We start from the raw sequence: 17,123 nt of genomic DNA, 5'->3' as shown, positions 1-17,123 counted from the left end.
GTCCGTCTCCAAAAGACATAAAAGCACAGCCACACAAAACTTGAACATGAATATTCATAGCTGCATTAGTCATAACGGCCCAAAGTGGAAACAACCCAAATGTGCACTAATTGACCAATGGATAAATGAGACACAGTATACAAGTACAATGCAATATTATTCAGCAATAAAAAGAAATAAAGTAGCAATACAAGCTACTGATGAACCTTGAAAACACGCTATGTGAAAGAAGCCAGACACCAAAACGTCATAGGTAGCACGATTGCATCTATATAAAATGTCCAGAATAGGTAAATCTTTAGAGAAAGAAAGTAGATTAGTGGTTTCCTAGGGCTCAAAGAGGGCAGGGAGATTGGGGGCGATGGCTAAAGAGGGCTGGGTTTCTTTTTCGGAGTAATGAAAATATTCTAAAGTTGATTGTAGTTTTGGATGTAAAACTCTTGTGGATATACTAAAAGTCATTGAACTGTACACTCAAATGAGTGACTTGTATGGTATGAGAATTATATTTCAATAAAGCTTGTTGATATAAATAATCCATAACAAATCAATAAATCAAAATTGGGGTGAGTTTATTATGAGCCATATCTGAAGACTAGCCCTAGCCTGGGGCCTCCCTTCCCAAGGAAGGAAGGGCACTGAAGAAGTGGCGTGTACAGAGTGGTTGTACACTGTCTTGGAACAAAGACCGTATGTCACATATGATGGGAATGTCCCTTTTACAACAGTCACGAGATTGCCTAGCTGGCACAGCAGAGCTATTCACATGGTAGGTAGCAGGTCTGCTGTCTCAGTGGACACAGCAGAGTGGGCGCAGCAATCAGTTCCTAGCCTAGGGAGAGATGCTCATCCTTAAGGAAATGCCAATGTGGGGGAAGTTGCACCTTTATCTTAAGGCCATTTGTTCTTGTCTTTGACACATAGCAAATGCTTGAAGCAGATGTATAATGCAAGCTCGACAGCCACGTCAGGCCCTTTTGGAAAAGCAAGGTCAGGCCAAATTAGTTTTACACCAAACGGCTTCCTCATAGACTGCAATATATCCTATTGTCTGCCATTTGCTTATCAAGCTGTTTAAAGAACAACCCTACCCATGAGCAGTGTGCTCGCTTCTGTCCCGGTGGCTCTCCGATGGCACCCCATGAAACACCTTGAGTGAGAAGCACCTTGCTGCATCCTCCCTGAAATTTCGATTGCCACGATCGTGAGCAAATTGAAATGCTCTTATGCATCAGTAGTATCTGGAACAGTCAGTATCTGCAGTTGCTGATGACCAAAATGGCTAAGGCGTGCCTGGTGGGGAGAGCGTTGGTGGGGGAGGAGTGGGGCCTTGCAGAGAGGATGTGGAGGGCTCTCTCCCATCCTCACTCCATCAGTGGAGGCCTGAGGACCAGCCCTGCACTCAGCCTGAGGGAGCTGCTTCCCCTTCAGACCTGCGGGTCCACACGCATCACAGCATTCAGCAAACTCTCCCCCCAGCCCCTTTTACTTCCTCAAGGACCACCCTCTTCAGGAGAAGATGTGGGGTCACAAATGCCTGGGTTCCTGTCCAGACCCGTGGGATTCGCAGTGAAGGATGTGGGTGTCTCTCAGCTCTGTGCTGTGCAACTTACTCTGAACACGAGGCGCCAGGTGGCAGGGGGATCAGTGGGGGCAGCTGAGAGAGGCCTCACCACAGGTGAGCTGTCTTCAAACAATTGATGCGTGGCCAGCAGGGGAAACGGATTCCTTTTGGGTGTATTGTCTGTTTGAATTCTTGGCCCTCTTTGAGCCAAGACAATGGAGGAAACTGTCTTTGTCTTTTGGATTTTAAAGAGCTTCTTCTATAAAAGGGGCATTTGGCCTTTTGCCGGATATCTTCCAAATAACTTATCCTAGTCATCCATTCATCCCGTGACTTTGTGTGTGTATGCTGTGCTGTACGAGATGTGTGGCCAAGTTTGTTGTCCTCTTCCATTTTGGTGTCTGTGTTTCATATGTGCTTCGCGAGGGCTCCTCGGGTGGAGTGAGCATGCAATTTGTCTCTGACACAGGACCGCTAGCTGGAGGCTCCCAGGTCTTGTAGGCCCAAGAGTCTGACTTCCTGTTTGGAATTTTATCCTATGGATCTCAGGTATGATCCTTTTTGTGCTGATCTATCTTTTATCCTGGAAAGAGAAATAGCAATTTCCAAACTTCTGAGTTCTTGGGAGCTCCTTCATTGTTACCATGCCAGGCCCTAAATGCAGAGTGGCTGGAGCTCTCTTCATTGGAGCCTGGCTTGGGACCTGAGAATCACAAACAGGAGAGGACACTCCAGCGAGGGCGAGGAAACAGAATCAGAAATGCTCACCTGGGACAAGGTTACAGATGGGAAAGATACAGCCAACAGGCTAGTGGGGTCCACTCATTTGACCCCAGAGGTATATTAGGCCCCATGGCTATTGCCAGCTGGCACCTTTTACTTGGTGTTTCTGGCAGCAGCTCCTGCCGGCTGTAGGCCACCAGCTCCAGGCCCAGATACCATCAACAGCCTCCCCTCCCTGAGGGCCTCTGGGTCCCAGATTCCCTGAGCCTGGCTGTTTCACACCTCATCCTGCCCCTAAGACCATGGGGTCACATAACAGGACCCCGACAGAAATGGCCATGGAGGTGCTTTCACTTCCAACTGGTTCAGTCTGAAGCCCAGACATTTAGAAAGTCGGGAGGCATGGACGATAGTGAAGACTTCTGCGCTGGGGCAGACGCGGTGGCTCCCTGTGAGCCTCTGGACCAGTGAGGGCTGAGGGACCCTGTTAGAGGTGCCACACATTTGAGCAGCATCACAGGGGCTGGGCTTACCTCACAAAGGGACCATGTGTGACCACCTGGCTGGGGAGAGCAGCCAGAGGGCAGAAGCAGCCCTGAGCTCAGGCCCCACTGACACCCTGAGTGTGCTGGAGTCGGAGAGTGGCCCACGAGCTGGGAGCTGACTGGAGCTCAGGAAGGAGAAATCTACCACTTGAGGGCCAGGACAGCCAGCTCAAGGCTCAGCAAGGAGGAACGCAGTGAAGAGCTTGGGTCCGAGGTGGGTCTGAGGTGTAGCTGTGCCAGGTGGGAAATGACTGTGATGCCAGGGGGGACTCCAAGTGTTTTCTGGGCAACTGACTCCGGAGATCATGGAGCAGAGAGCCTCAGGCCAAAGTTGGCTGCTCGAATCCCGCGTGTATCAAATCAATGTAAACCATCAGCGAGAAGCTGGGTAACAAGAAGGAGCAGGTTAATATGATTAAGATGCAGGACAAGTGAGGCAGAGACAACCCCCGGGCATGGGACGTTCTCTCTGTAGCACCCTCCATGCTGATGGGGGTTATAGGGCCCACGGTGGAGGTTTGAGCAAAGAGGTCCAACAAGTCAGTAAACACACTGGGAAATCTACCTGGCACAGCTGGGTGGGCTGATCAGCCTCCCGCGCAGCCGAGGGTTGGTTCGCGTTCCTGGGGGAGGGCACACTGCACCGAATGGGGTCCCCGTGGGCGGCTGCACTCACCCGTCATGGCCATGCTGTGCTGCATCTGTCTTATGTCTATTTAGTGCCTGAGGAAGATGAGGTGTCTCGGGTTTGCCGTCACATTCTCTTTCAACTTAGATGTGCTGTCCTTACCGCTTATCTGGAATGAACACAGCTTAAGGATTCTGCCTTCATCTCTCAAGCTATCCACCTACTCATGATCCACACCTAACACGTTCACTGTTGAGCCCGGGTCTCACAACTGCATCCTGACTCATCTTCTATAGTAGCATGGCATCTCCTCAAAAAGCAGATGCACATTACAAGCTGTGATCTACGCGTACACACTCGTTAGACTGTGGGAGTCTGAAGGTACACATCAGGGCAGGCAATGAGGTAAAGCTCCCATGCCTAATCAAGCGACTGAGACGTTTACTCGACCTCTGTGTGCATCCCATTTTCCTCGTATGGAGGGGGTTACTTGTTATGCTGCCGCATGGGAAGCCCTGATTACAGGGCCTGGCAAGACTCAATGATGCTCAATAAACAGATCCCAGGGCAGTTACTGAGTCTGACTAGAAAGAGGGGAGATGCAGGGCACAGTGTCGAGGCCAGTACAAAGCTTAGCTGAGGATTTCACATCGGAAAGGAAACAAACAAGGTGAGCGTTGAGACCTGCACTCTCCCTGTGGCAGCGTGTCTGCTGTCTGTGCCTGTCTCTGTACACAGACCTGCTACAATAGACGAGTCTATTGGACAAGGGTACAACAAGGCCTTCACGGGGTATACAGGGAGCTCGTGGACAAAGAGATAGGGGTCGCCTGGCAGGGAAGAAATGGGTGTGTGTGTGTGCATGTGTGTGCATGCGTGTGCACCTTCTGCTTGCGAGTGCACTGAGGTACACATTCTTCCAGAAAAGAAACAGCCAGTGTGGGAAGTGGACTGAATTGTGACTGCAGATTTCTTGTGTGGCTTCTTTTTGGGGAAGGAGAGAAAGAAGCCCGTAAAAGATGATGTTAACAGAAGGTCTCTCCTTTTCACCCGCAGCAGCAGTGCCAGGAGGACTGGGGCGCAGAGGCAGAGAGGCAAGCCCAGCCCACACTCCCCCGCAGCCCTGGAAGGACAGAAGGGACTCTGCCTGTGTCCACTTGGCTGAGGCGCCATGGCCAGGCTCTGCCTGAGCTTGCTGCTCCTGGTGGCCGTTGTGGCCCTTGTGTCCAGAGGCGTCCACACCTGGGGCTCGCCAAAGGTGGTGCGAGAATTCCAAGACATCCCAGAATCCTACGTGTACGTGCAGCAGGCGCTGTGGTTCGCCATGAAAAAGTACAACCAGGCCAGCAGAGACAAGTACAGCTACAAGGTGGTGAAGGTTCTTAAATCCCAGGAGCAGGTCCGTGAGCGCTCGCTCTTTGCTCGTTCTCCCCATGTGTGTGGTCGTGGTGGGCCCATTGTCCATGGACGGCTGCTGAGATGGGGCAGCGGGAGACAGCTGAGAATGCCTTTAGCCGATATGTATTAATTTTATTTTAAAGGTTTTTGCAGAAAAATTAGTTATACTTCATCCTTTATGATCCTGGGATGAAACATAACATATCCATTAAAATAACTTAAAATTGGTTATAGTCACATCAGAAAGCATAGGTGAGAGCCCAGAAGGGGTCAAGCTTGAAGGGGCCAAGTTTAGGACAATTTTGAGTTGATATCACCAAAATGAGTCATGACAGGGATGGATTATAACACACAGACAAGCAAAGAACCAGCCAGTCGAGCTTCACTGAGAAAACGAACAACGGAGAAGGGAAAGCTCTCCCTATTCCTCCTATGGACGTAAAAGAACGTGTAACTAGAAAGTCACCTTTTCAACCCCATGGTAAAAACTAATTCAGGTACAGATCATCGATGAATCCTACCACCACTGGGTGAGAGAGTGTTGGCAAACAAATTGCTCAGGACTTATTAATTAATTACAATGGGGAAAAATACCCTTAAAATCAAGAAATCTGGTGAAGGCCTTGTTCACCAAATGCTTGTTAAAATAAATTGGTAATAATTTGTTGTCAATAATTGTGAATGTTGTCAATAAATTGACATCATCTGTTGCTAATGTGATGCCGCTGAAAGGACACATCATCGCCTGGGGATGGTATTCTTGCCTAAAATGCTTACCCTGAAGGTAATCATGAGGAGCAATTAGACAGATCCTTAACTTGGGGCATTTTATAAGACCACTTAAAAATGTCAATGTCAGGAAAGATATGAAAAAAGCAGGAAAACTGTTCTCAACTAAAGGAGACAAGACACATGACAATAAATGTCGTGTCGTCCTGTATTATCTCTTAGATTTAGAGAAAACGATAAAGGAAGTTATTAGGGCAGTTGGAGGGGTTAGAAGGCCAGCAGCATATTTCCTGAGGAAGCTGATGGTCCTGCGGCTGTGTGGGAGCCCGACAAAAGCAGCAGCAGGTGCGTCGAGGACCAGGCATCAGGCGATCTGGCTGGAGTCTGAGGAAGGAAAGGGAGGTTGGCAGAAGGGGAGCTGGGGCTGCCCTGGCCCCAGTTTGTGGTGACATTGGCCCGACACAAGAGCAGGGACACGTCTTCCGCTCCTCTTCCTCCTTCATTAGCTCCGTCTCCTTCCGCCATCTTCCCCTTAACCTTTACAGTCCGTCCCTCCAGGTCACGAGCCAAGCTGCCCTAGTTTCCTGCTGTCTTATGTGGTCAGGAGAGAAGGTTTAATCAGTGGCTTTATCCTGCGTGAGGATGGGACACCTAGCTCCTCAGCCATCTTCCACACGCTGGGACGTGGGCTCCCTCTGGCTCTTTTGTGTGGTCCTGGTTATGCTGTTTGTGTTTCTTGGGCCGGGACACCTCATGAATATTGATGGCCTCGGCATCCACTTGTGTTTAGTACCTGTCCTTAGTGAAGTCTGCACCTTTCCAGAACTATTCTGCTGTCTTGGACTTCTCTTGCTTTCCCACTTACACAAATGGAAGTAGATGGTTCTGTTCATAGGTAGATATTTAATAATAAAACAAACCAAATACTCATGTTATCTTAAAAATTATATACCATTTTCTATTATGTGCTATTTTTTTCATGAATGTGCATGTTGTTTCTCAGTTCACTGTAAGCTCTTGAATGTGGCTAAGAATTCAAAAAAGTCAGATAGAAACTCGTTCAAAAGAGGCTAGAACAGAGGTAATTAAAATTCCCTGGCACGTCAGCTACATACCCCTGGAAAACATATTGAAGAAAGAGGCAAAAAAAATGCACCCTCACAAACAAAAATAACTGAAGACAAGGCAAAAGCAAAAAGAAAAATGCTGGATGGCAATTCGGATTAAATTTAACAACATAGACACAGGTCCTATATAAAGAAAATGGCTATGTCTTGTTAGATGATTTCAGTTAAAAGTGTAAAGATCTGTTTCAGTTGGCCAATTACAGCCTGAGGCCAAATCTGGCCTGCTGCCTATTTTTGTGTGCCCCCTGAACTAAGAGTGGTTATAAGAAATGAAAAGAATAGTTTGTGACATTTGAAAAGGACATAAAATTCAAATTTCAGTATCTGTAAATAGAACACTGCCACGTACTTTGTTGAGTATGGTCTGGGGCTGCTTTTGCACTGCAATGACAAGATGACATGCTCGGCAAAGCCTAAAATCTTCACTCTCCGGCCTTTCAAGGAAGAGTTTGCAGCCACCTGCGGTAGCTCACAGAGGACTGAATTTCTGCTGCGGATTTCGCGCAGCGTGGATGCTGGTAAAAACGAGCACTGGCAGTAGGCTGGGGCCACAGCTGACAATTATACAAAGTTTACTTTGTGCCAGATTCAGTTGTTTTTCATATGCTCACCAATTCAGGTCTCACAACTCGTTAAGTAGGAACCACTTTCTTCCACTTTAGAGAGGAGGAAATAGGCACAGAGAGGTGTAGTAACTTAGTTCACACAGCTATTAAGTAGAAGCACCAAGATTTAAACCTGGGCCACCTGCTCTGAGTCGGCACACGCGGCTGCCTCTTTATGATGCCAGTGGAGTGGAGGGGGGACAGTGCAGCCAAAGGGGAGGGAGAGGGTGTCACAGAAGGTGAGGAGAGTCCGGGGAGGCCTGTCTGTGAAAGGGGGGAGGGGCTGCCTCAGCAGCCAGGACCCCCATATGCCTCCCCTTCCTGGGCAATCTGGGGTCAGGTTAGAGCGGGCAGGCAGGTAATGGCTGTTGAATCTGATTTAGAGGAGTCTGTTTGTATGGTGATTATAACTCGGAACTATTACTCAGGTAGGAAGCTGCGGTTCTCAGCTGGCGTGGGTTTCCTCGCCAGGGGACTTTTGGCAATACCTGGAGGCATTTTGGGTCATCACAACTGAAGGGGCTGCTCCTGACATCTAGGGGCAGAGGGCAGGGATGCTGCTAAGCCTGCTACAGCGCACAGGACGGCCTCCACCACAAAGAACTATCCAGCCCGTGTCAATGGTGCCGAGGTTGAGAAACTTGATATCCAGTCGTAAAGTACTAAGAGTATGTTTGGAAGTTGCTGAGTTAAAAAAATGAAAGTGAACACTCATTTTCTTGCATTTCCAACCTGACTCACCCTGAAGGCGCCACCAAAAGTGGTTTGCTCTGTCCTTCCCGACATTTTCTATACACTTACATGCATAACTGAAAATTTTAAAAGTGCATTTTATATTCACGAAATCATACTTAGATCTCTGCCTACCACACCCATTTTGTTCAATGCTCAGGCAACTTTTCTAGAATTTCCAAAATTTTTCTATGTTTTCTGAATATCACTTATTCTCCTGGGGTCAGTTATTGTGTTTAACTGGGTCATTCCCTGTAATATGTTTTTTTCCCTAATTCTTGTAAACCTTGTTTTCTTGTTGTTCACTTTTCAATGATAAAAGTCTGCCTTTGCCATCATGCATCTCCGTCTGCCCACCAGGCCCTCTTCGAATAAAGGGCTGACGGTGGGCTGTGCACAGGAGGGGAGGTTGCCTGGAAATGAAGGATTTTGGAGAGTGTTTCACGTGGAATGAGGTGTGGTTTACTAAACCCGGCAAAGCGCGGGGACTTGAGAGAAGCCACACCCTCTAGGCCAATTTCAGCTCTGGGATGTCCCCTTCCCTCAACATCTATTCACTAGCTATGAAGATACCGCAGCATCTGCTGTTTATTCCCCAAGCTCCAAAAAGCAGAGCATTAGCTTTCCCAGGAAAACATTTTTGGGGAATAGTTTTCTCACTTTATCTCGAGGACAGTTGCCATTACTTTAAAATTAAGTACCAGGATGAGAGAGACACAGAGAAACAGAGACAGAAAGATATCAAGGTAAAGCCCCAAACCCCAAAACTTCTGGCAAGAAAACTATGGGGGAGAGGCTCATTGACCCTCAGCAGGCAATAGCATGTTTATTGATCAGAGATGACAATTGATACCGTGTATCCTTTTATGACATCTAATTTTTAAATCGCTCATTGACAGGTCACAGATAGTTTGGACTACTTTCTTGAAGTCAAAATTGCCCGAACAATGTGCAAGAAAATTGCAGGAGAAAGTGAAAACTGCTTATTGCAACAGGATCCCAAAATGCAAAAGGTATGTGGCTGATCTGAGAAGTGGTGGCCTGGTTGGGTTTGTGCCTGACAGAGAAAGCTGTTGGGACCAGCCCTGCTCCGATTCTCGTTTCCTTTGTAAACCATATTCTAATCATACTCAGGACTCAAGATGGCCAGGCTCCCGACCTAGAGCACTGTTTTTATTATCTATTGCTGATACCACCTTCCCCCTACCCCTACCAACACACATGTGTGCGTGCACACACACACACATGCACGCACACACACTTAGTGGCTTAAAGCAGCACTGTTTATTATTTCTAATATTATTTCTCACTATTCTGCAGTCTGGGCTGGGTTCTGCCAGACAACTGTTCTGCCCTCTGTGGTGTGTGCTGGGGCAGGAATATTCCAGGTGACTGCTCTATTCAAATGTTTGGTGTCTCAGCTGGGATGGCTGACACAGTTGGGGGAATTGGCTGGGCATCTTTCTCACTCTGCTCAGGTACTTTCCACGGGGCAAATGTGGAGAGTGACCAGTCTTCCTGGTTGGTCCAGGACTAAGAGCTTTACTGGAATGGGAGACTTTCCATGCTAAAACCAGTGAAATCCTGGGAAAACTGGGATGAAATAGTCGTCCTACACTTGGGCTTCCTTACAACATTGTGGTCCCAAGGGAGTAGCCCTTCTAAGCAGAAGCTACCTCCAGTCTTCCTTAGGCCTTGGCTTGGAAGTCAGAGAACATCCCTTTTGCTCCATTGTTTTGGTCAAAGCAGGTCACAAGGCCCAGTTTCAAGGGGAAGCCATAGGTTCTCCTCTCCACGGGCAGAGCATCATGCACGTACTGGCAGGAAAGGAACTAGGGACAGCCATCTTGGTGGACTGCTTACACTGGGCCCAATCTGCTGGAGCTGCTTGCCCAGTAGGGAGTATGGCATGACAGACTCTGCAGGCTTGTGATTGCTTTGCAGCCAGAAAAGCCCCACGAAACTTTTCTTGGCTGGTTCCACTAGTCCAGCTGCTGTATGGAAGGCCTGGGAGGCTTTGGGACAGTCCCAAGACTCCTAGCCCAAGGGCCCCATATGCCCATTACAGTCTCACATGTTAAATTTTCTGCTTTTTCATGTCACCACTGAGGAACACTTCCAGCTGGGTCTGGGTGTAGCCAGGCCTCATGCCCAGATGGGCACTATCATGAAAGGGTCAGATCATTTCTCAGCCGTAATGGGAAATTTTCCTTATTCTCATCATATTGGATTAACAAGAACATTTGGATTTAAATTTAATCTTCTTAAGTGTACATAAATATTTTCTAAAAATATATTCTCATAAAAATATAAGCGATAAGGGTCTCATAATTCTATCCCCTCCCTAGGAGTTTTGGATCATTTGTGTGAATATATCCAAGATAATTTTACTATAAATTCATAAAAATAACCTTTCTTCTCTTTCATTTTAACAACTGCTGATGTATATATGTATTTTTTCACCTTTTCAAAGTTTCTTGGTGATATTTTCAGACATTATTTCCAATTTTTATTTTTCATAAACAAAGTTGTGTGTATATATATATCTTGTGTATTTTTTTGCCTATTTAGTATATTCCTAAAGCTGGCACAAGACATGGCTAGGCATAAATAATGACAGATTAGTGGTTGCTAAAAATTGCCCAGACACACTCAAATAAAAATTATCTATGGGGGCTGGCCTCGTGGCCAAGTGGTTAAGTTCGTGCACTCCGCTGCGGTGGCCCAGGGTTTCTCTGGTTCGGATCCTGGGCGCGGACATGACACCACTCTTCAGGCCATGCTGAGGTGGCGTCCCACATGCCACAACTAGAAGGACCCACAACTAAAATATACAACTATGTACTGGGGGGATTTGGGAAGAAAGAGCAGAAAGAAAAAAAAAAAGAAGATTGGCAACAGTTGTTAGCTCAGCTGCCAATCTTTAAAATAAAAATCATCTTCATATTCTTATGCATAGTAGGCACCACAGCTGGATGCCAAAATGCAAGTAGATGGCTATATCTAGAGAATGGACTCTTGTCGTAAACTATCAGAAATCATTTTCAATTACATAAGATTTCAAAAATTCAGGTAGGCACTAAGAATGATGTATCAAATCCTCATGCACCTGCCACATACATTTTATAATAGTTATCATTTTATCACATTAATTTTAATTATTTATTTTAACAGGTAAAATGTTACACGTTCATTTCACTTCCCCCTCAAAGATACCCACTCTCCTAAAATTGATGAGTAGTGTTACTACCCATTTTTTAAAACTTTTATCTATATATGCAAAGTTTTGAGTATTTTTCAAAATTTACACAAATTTTGGAACTTTGTGTTTTGTATTTAACAATATTTTTTGAGATTTATTCATATTGGTAAAATCTTCTATTATTTATTTATCCCAAATTATTTCTTGGGCCAGTTGATGTATATAGAAATGGGCTAAATTTTTTTTTTTTTTTACTGTATATTAAGCTTTTATGTATTTCATCATATTTAACCATTTCCCTGTTTTGGACAATCATGGTTGTTTTAAATTTTTAACAACAATGCTCCAGTGAAAGTCCTGACACATGCTCACTGACCAGGGGCAGGAATCTCCCCAGGGATGATGTTGGGAGCTGCTGTATTGGGAGCATGTGCAACTTCAATTTTAGTGTGTGTCGTAGGCCATATGTGATGTGCAACTCAACTGTGCTCTCCAAAGTGGTTGAAGCAGCATACCTTTCATCAGTGCCGTGTGCCATCGTTCATTTCCCCCCAACCTTTCCAGCACTTGTGGTTATGAGTCTTAAATTTTTCTAGTCTGATATATGTGAAATGTTACCTCCTCATTATTTCACTTTTCATCTCCATTTGTAGTAAGGTTGAGCTGTTTTAATGTTACTAGTGGTCACTCAGGTTTTCACTTCTAGGACTTGCTTTTTAATGTCTTTTTCTCAGGAGCAATCAGAGGGACCCTGTCAGGTGCCTCAGGTGGAGGAATACAGCCAACCGACTATAACCCCCTTACCCGCTCTCTTCTCCCAACCTCCCACTTTCCTGCCTCTATCTCCCTTTGGCCAAACCCAACTAGAAGCCAGAGGGTGCTTACTGATGCAGTCTATAAAGATCAGAGGGCAAAGGTGCCCATTGTCACAGTACATAGAGGTCAGAGGGTGAGGATGCCCACTGGCACAGCCCATAGAAGTCAGAGGGCAAGAGTGGCCATTGCCAAAACCCATAGAGTTCAGAGGCTACTGACACCCATTGGCACAGCCCATAGAGGTCATTGGTCTTCCAAGATGTACTGGGTAAAGATAAGAGGAGTGGAGACCTGGAGGGACAAATGGAGAAAACCAAGGAAAGGGGCTGGGGTGGAGACAGCAAGATCAGTTTGAGTCTATGAGGAGACTATTGGAATAGCTCAGATGAGAGATAATGTTGGTTAGGATGGTAGAGGTGCTCAGTCCTGGAAGTCTGTGAAAGGTTTGGTCAGAATTTGCTGATGGATTGGCCATGGAGTGTGAGAGGAAAGTTAAGGATGACTTTAAGGTTTCTGGAGTTCCAAAGCAGTTGGCTTTCTTGGTTTCCTCTTATGCTTTCATCCTCTATATGGAGTACTTGGCATTCTATAGACTTCCATTACCTTGTTTGCTTTGACTTATCACTTGAGGTTCCTCCCTGTCTTTGTCCTTGTGTGGGGTCCTTCCCTGTTTCATAGAGCTCCCACAGACTTGATCTTCTCTCTTTTCTTTAGCTATTTATTGAGATTTAGAAAGAAAAAAGGGTAAATGTCTGAGCTCCTTGGAAAATAAATTCTAAAACTTGATGTTATTTTAAAAAGCTATTGGCCTGATTCATTTCATGTAGAAAATTTGGAAATATTCAAAAGTATTAAGTAGCTTAAATCCATTATAAATACCCTTATGTAAAGTTTACCACTGTCAATATATTGTTATATATCCTAGTTTTTTCTGTATTTTATATTATTTGTATTTTTATGTAGTTGGGATCATATGGCGCACTGTTCCATAATCTATATTTTCATTTAATAATAACCTCTAAGGATTTCTAAAATAGTACAGTTATTTGGGAGTGTCATATAATGAAACTATTTGATTTCATTTAATGGTGTTTCCACATTTTATTTAGCCAATCCCCGAGAATTAAGGTTTTTCTAATTTTTGCCTATTATAAGCAATGTTTTAATGAATATTCTTCTCTATTCTATTTGTGTGCATATCTGATTTTTTTTGTTTTTTTAAAGATTGGCACCTGGGCTAACAACTGTTGCCAATCTTTTTTTTTTTTTCTGCTTTATCTCCCCAAACCCCGTCCTGTACACAGTTGTATATCTTAGTTGCAGGTCCTTCTAGTTGGGGAATGTGGGACACCGCCTCAACGTGGCCTGACGAGCGGTGCCATGTCCGCGCCCAGGATGCGAACCCTGGGCCCCCGCAGCGGAGTGTGCGAACTTAACCACTCGGCCACAGAGCCAGCCCCTGTATATCTGATTTTTGTTTCCTTGTAGGCAAAGTTCCCAGAAGTTGAATTACTTGTTCAATATTTTTTCGTCTCTTAAAGATTTTTAATACACATTGCTAAAATGTCCTCTAGGATTGACCTTGATAATTGGATTTTCCATTCCTCTGTTTGTTGATTGGTTCCTGTCTGCCTTGGCTGATCTAGAAGTTAAGCAATCAGCTAACTCTCTGATAAGCCTACTCTCTCTTCTCCCCACCACTGCCATGAACCAGCTCACCCCATCCTGAACTCACCTCCAACCTGGACGCCCTTCTGGCCTGGATGTCCTTCCAGCCTGGCCTTAGTCCTTCAGTGGCCTGTCTGGGTGGTGGGTAGCTTGATCCTATTTTCTCCCTCAATCTGATCCCTCAGTCTTTGTTTCTTATGCAACTTCAGTTCTATTTGATGCTGCCATTCACATTTCCATTGATGTAATGGAAGTATTCCTACTTTAGACTTTTATTCTAACTGAGTGAAGATTTTAGGAGAGAAAGGAGGGACGCTGTGAACTCCCCCCAGACTGTCACCCTGAAGCCCTGCTCATTCTGTAGGCCCTGGGAAGAGTCTTCTCTCAGCTCCCAAGCTACAAGCTTTTCTTCGTAGTCTTTGGCCAGACTTTGACCCCCCTCCCCAAGCCATGAGGACCCTGAACTATTCTTGTTGTGTTGCCTCCCCTGGGAAGAACCCACTGGGCCCTCCATGCAGCTTGGGATCTCTGTGGGCTGCAGGGAAGTCGGCACGGCTGAATGAGGGCCAGAGCTGGAGAGGAGGATTTCTGGATGATGACCAGTTCCTGGGCTCTGGCCCTTGCTCCCTTGGAGTGAAAGGAGCTGTGTCCATGATGGCTTCCGATCACAGGGAGGTGAACTGACAGGGGTCCATCCTGGTGAGCGAGGCTGGCTCCTCCACCATCAGGTCCCAGGTCAGCAGCTCCAGAGACTGCGGGGGCATGGCTGGCTCAGACCACCTTTCAGCCTGCCTGAAGCCAAATCCCAGCACCTGGAAATAGGAACTTCTGTTTTGTTGATTTTTGTTTTTCATTTTTCTTTCTTTCAAGCTGATTATTATTATTTTTGTCTCTTTTAGATGTTTCTTTGCACCTTTATTGTTGCATCGAAACCCTGGAAATTTGAACTCAATATGCTGAAGAAACATTGCAAAGATGTCTAATTATCTTCTAGCACATTCTGCCACTCACACTTCCATTTTAAAAAAGAAGCAAAGACACTTGCAAAACATTTAAATGACACAGCTGACCCATTGACCTCATTTTGTGGCCGTTTGCTTTTTTACGTGTTCTTCAGGGGCTGGTGCTGAGAATGTGATGCCTTTGTGCAGTGCTGGGCAGCCCTTCCAGCTACTACCAGGGGCCATCTGCTCCCAGCAAATGGAAAAGAGTGTGAGCCTGTTTTCATATCTCATCAAACTCTGAGCACAAATTGCTTCTCACTGACAGCTCTTTAAAGAGAATTACCCGGATGACCCAGCTCTCAATTGCTTCAAGCTGCTGGGTAGTTTCTGCAAGGTTCTGGCTGCCTGGAGAGTGTCCAGTGTGGATTTCCACAGAAATCTCCCTGCCCAGGACTCCTGGGAAGACCCAGCCCAATGGCTTAGAAATGGTTTTAAACCCTAGATCCAATCTGGGATCATTCGGAGATGGGTCATTTGGAGATTTGTGTTGTCCTTTTGGTTTTGGATTGAGGCAGAAAAAATGCAATAGTGATGGTGTGTGGAGAGTGGGTTGCATTTGTGTGTGTGTAGGCACGCATGTGCATACAGTAGGAGATACTAGTTATCTAATGCTGCATGACTACCCACCCTGCCTTTAGTGGCTTAGGCAGTTTATTTATGTCTCTTGTGGTGTCTGCGGGCGGCTTGGCCAGGAGGCTCCAGACGTCATTTCTCGTGGGTTACACCCGGGTGTTGACTGTGCTGCCCTCATCTGAAGATTGCTTTGGCTCTGGAGCATCCGCTTCCCAGGCACTCATGCTCATGGCCATAGGTTGTTGTTGGCTGTTGACAGGCCTCTGTTCTCCTCCATGAGGCCTCTCCACAGGGCTGTTGTGTACTTGGTATGGTGGCTGGCTTCCTCCAGACAGAGTGTTCCGAGAGACCAACATGGAAGGCACAATGCCCTTTGTGACCTAGCTTCAGATCTCACACACCATCACCTCTTCCTATGTTATTGGTCACCCAGATTAGCTTTGGTTTGGTGTGGGAGGGGCCTCTACAAGGGTGTGAAGACCAGGAGACGAGGACCGGTGGAGGCCATCTTGGAAGCCGGCTACTCCAGTGTGTGTGTGTAGAGAGGGCTGAGATGATGAAGGGGGTTAACATGACCAGAAAGAGCCAGTTTTTGAGACCTGGATGTGGAAACTACAGCACCAGTGTGCAGGTGGAGGCCATCCAGGGAAATGTCAACAACAGCACAGGAGGAGGTTCCAATGGAGACATGTGAGAGGCGGGAAGCCCAGAGGCCACCCGGCTGACAGGCAGACGCTCCCGAGAGTTCTCCTCTGGCAGGGCCCACTGCAAGCACCTGAGCCTCTCTGCCTGGGGCTTTCTCCCCTCCTGCAAGGGTCAGACCGGGCTGTGGAGGGGCAGTGCTTCTGGGAGGAGCCCTCAGCCAATGGCAGATGTTGGAGGATGAATGGTGCAGCCTTCTGAGCCCCTGGGAGATCACACTGAGGTGCGTTCTGTTCTCCCAGTCTCTGAGATGAGCCCAGCGAGACAGAGCCCTTGGTGCCCACAGTGTTAATCTGCTCACCATTATATGCTGCTTCCCTTCCCACTTCCCCGCTGCCCTTCTGGTGTTTTCTGGGATTGCTTCCAAATAAACCACTTGCACTTGGATTTTTGTCTCAAGGTCAGCTTCTAAGGGAAACAACCTCCTACTGGAGTCCAGGTCCACCCCGAGGGGCAGGGGGTGGCCGCCCTGGGGCTTGCCTGGGTGAGTCCAGGAGGCAGGGCACACTTTATCTGCACTTCCCTCGCCTTGGCCAGCAGCTGTGTCCTGGGAAAGGCATGCCCTGGCCTCCTCCTCCTCTGTGTGCAGACTTCTGGGGACACCGGCAGGACAGTTCTTGTCACACTGCTTCCCCCCTCCCCTGGGATGGGGATCTATGCTGCCCCCGCAGCCCCAGCAGCCCACACCTCTCTGCGCATCTCTGCCCTTCAGCCCCCACTACTGTAGGGGTGCAGCTTGGGCAGCTGTCCTGCTCCATAGCTGGAGCTGGCCTGCCCCACCTGGGCCCGTGAGCAGCCTCTGGAGAAGGGCTTTCTCCTCTGAACCCTGACAGCGTGGCTGCACCTGGAGGGAGCCAGGGTGTTCACACACCCTGAGCTGGTTGTTTCCATCTTACCCATAATACCTGTTGCAAGCATTTGGGGCTAACTAGACTCTCCCGCCCACATCCAAGTTCAGCCGGTTAGTATTAACAGTGTGTTGGATCAAGTTCAACTCTTCAAAACTGTCTGGGCCCTTCTGAGGCATTGAGTCACTCAGGATGAAGAATCAGAGTCAAGACAGCTCTATTGAATAATGAGGCTATTGAGTTTTATTTGCCCACAGTT

General features: G+C 46.9%; 1 protein-coding gene and 1 long non-coding RNA gene across 3 annotated transcripts; one reads left to right on the top strand and one right to left on the bottom strand.

Annotated features, from left to right (window-relative positions):
* Positions 1 to 2,829: 2,829 nt before the first annotated feature.
* On the top strand, positions 2,830 to 14,819 carry LOC103566763 (cystatin-13-like). Of its 2 annotated transcripts, none has more exons than XM_008543279.2 (4): positions 2,830 to 3,046; positions 4,517 to 4,859; positions 8,951 to 9,064; positions 14,637 to 14,819. In XM_008543279.2, exons 2-4 carry the CDS (start codon positions 4,632 to 4,634, stop codon positions 14,718 to 14,720), a joined length of 426 nt encoding a protein of 141 aa, XP_008541501.1. In that variant the 5' UTR covers positions 2,830 to 3,046; positions 4,517 to 4,631; the 3' UTR covers positions 14,721 to 14,819. The 2 variants fall into 2 exon arrangements, with proteins under 2 accessions (XP_008541501.1, XP_008541502.1); XM_008543280.2 differs by having other exon boundaries at positions 2,869 to 3,046; positions 4,520 to 4,859.
* Positions 11,947 to 15,665, bottom strand: LOC139078186 (uncharacterized). Its single transcript, XR_011531028.1, has 2 exons — positions 13,805 to 15,665; positions 11,947 to 12,783 (listed from the first exon to the last, which is right to left on the bottom strand). It is a non-coding gene; the product is annotated as an uncharacterized lncRNA (long non-coding RNA).
* Between the last annotated feature and the right edge of the window lie 1,458 nt (positions 15,666 to 17,123).

This window comes from Equus przewalskii, chromosome 21 (genome assembly GCF_037783145.1).
Source record: "Equus przewalskii isolate Varuska chromosome 21, EquPr2, whole genome shotgun sequence".
Taxonomy (NCBI): Eukaryota; Metazoa; Chordata; class Mammalia; order Perissodactyla; family Equidae; genus Equus; species Equus przewalskii.
Note: the sequence above shows the minus strand (reverse complement) of the source record. Positions and strands in the feature narration are given on the sequence as shown.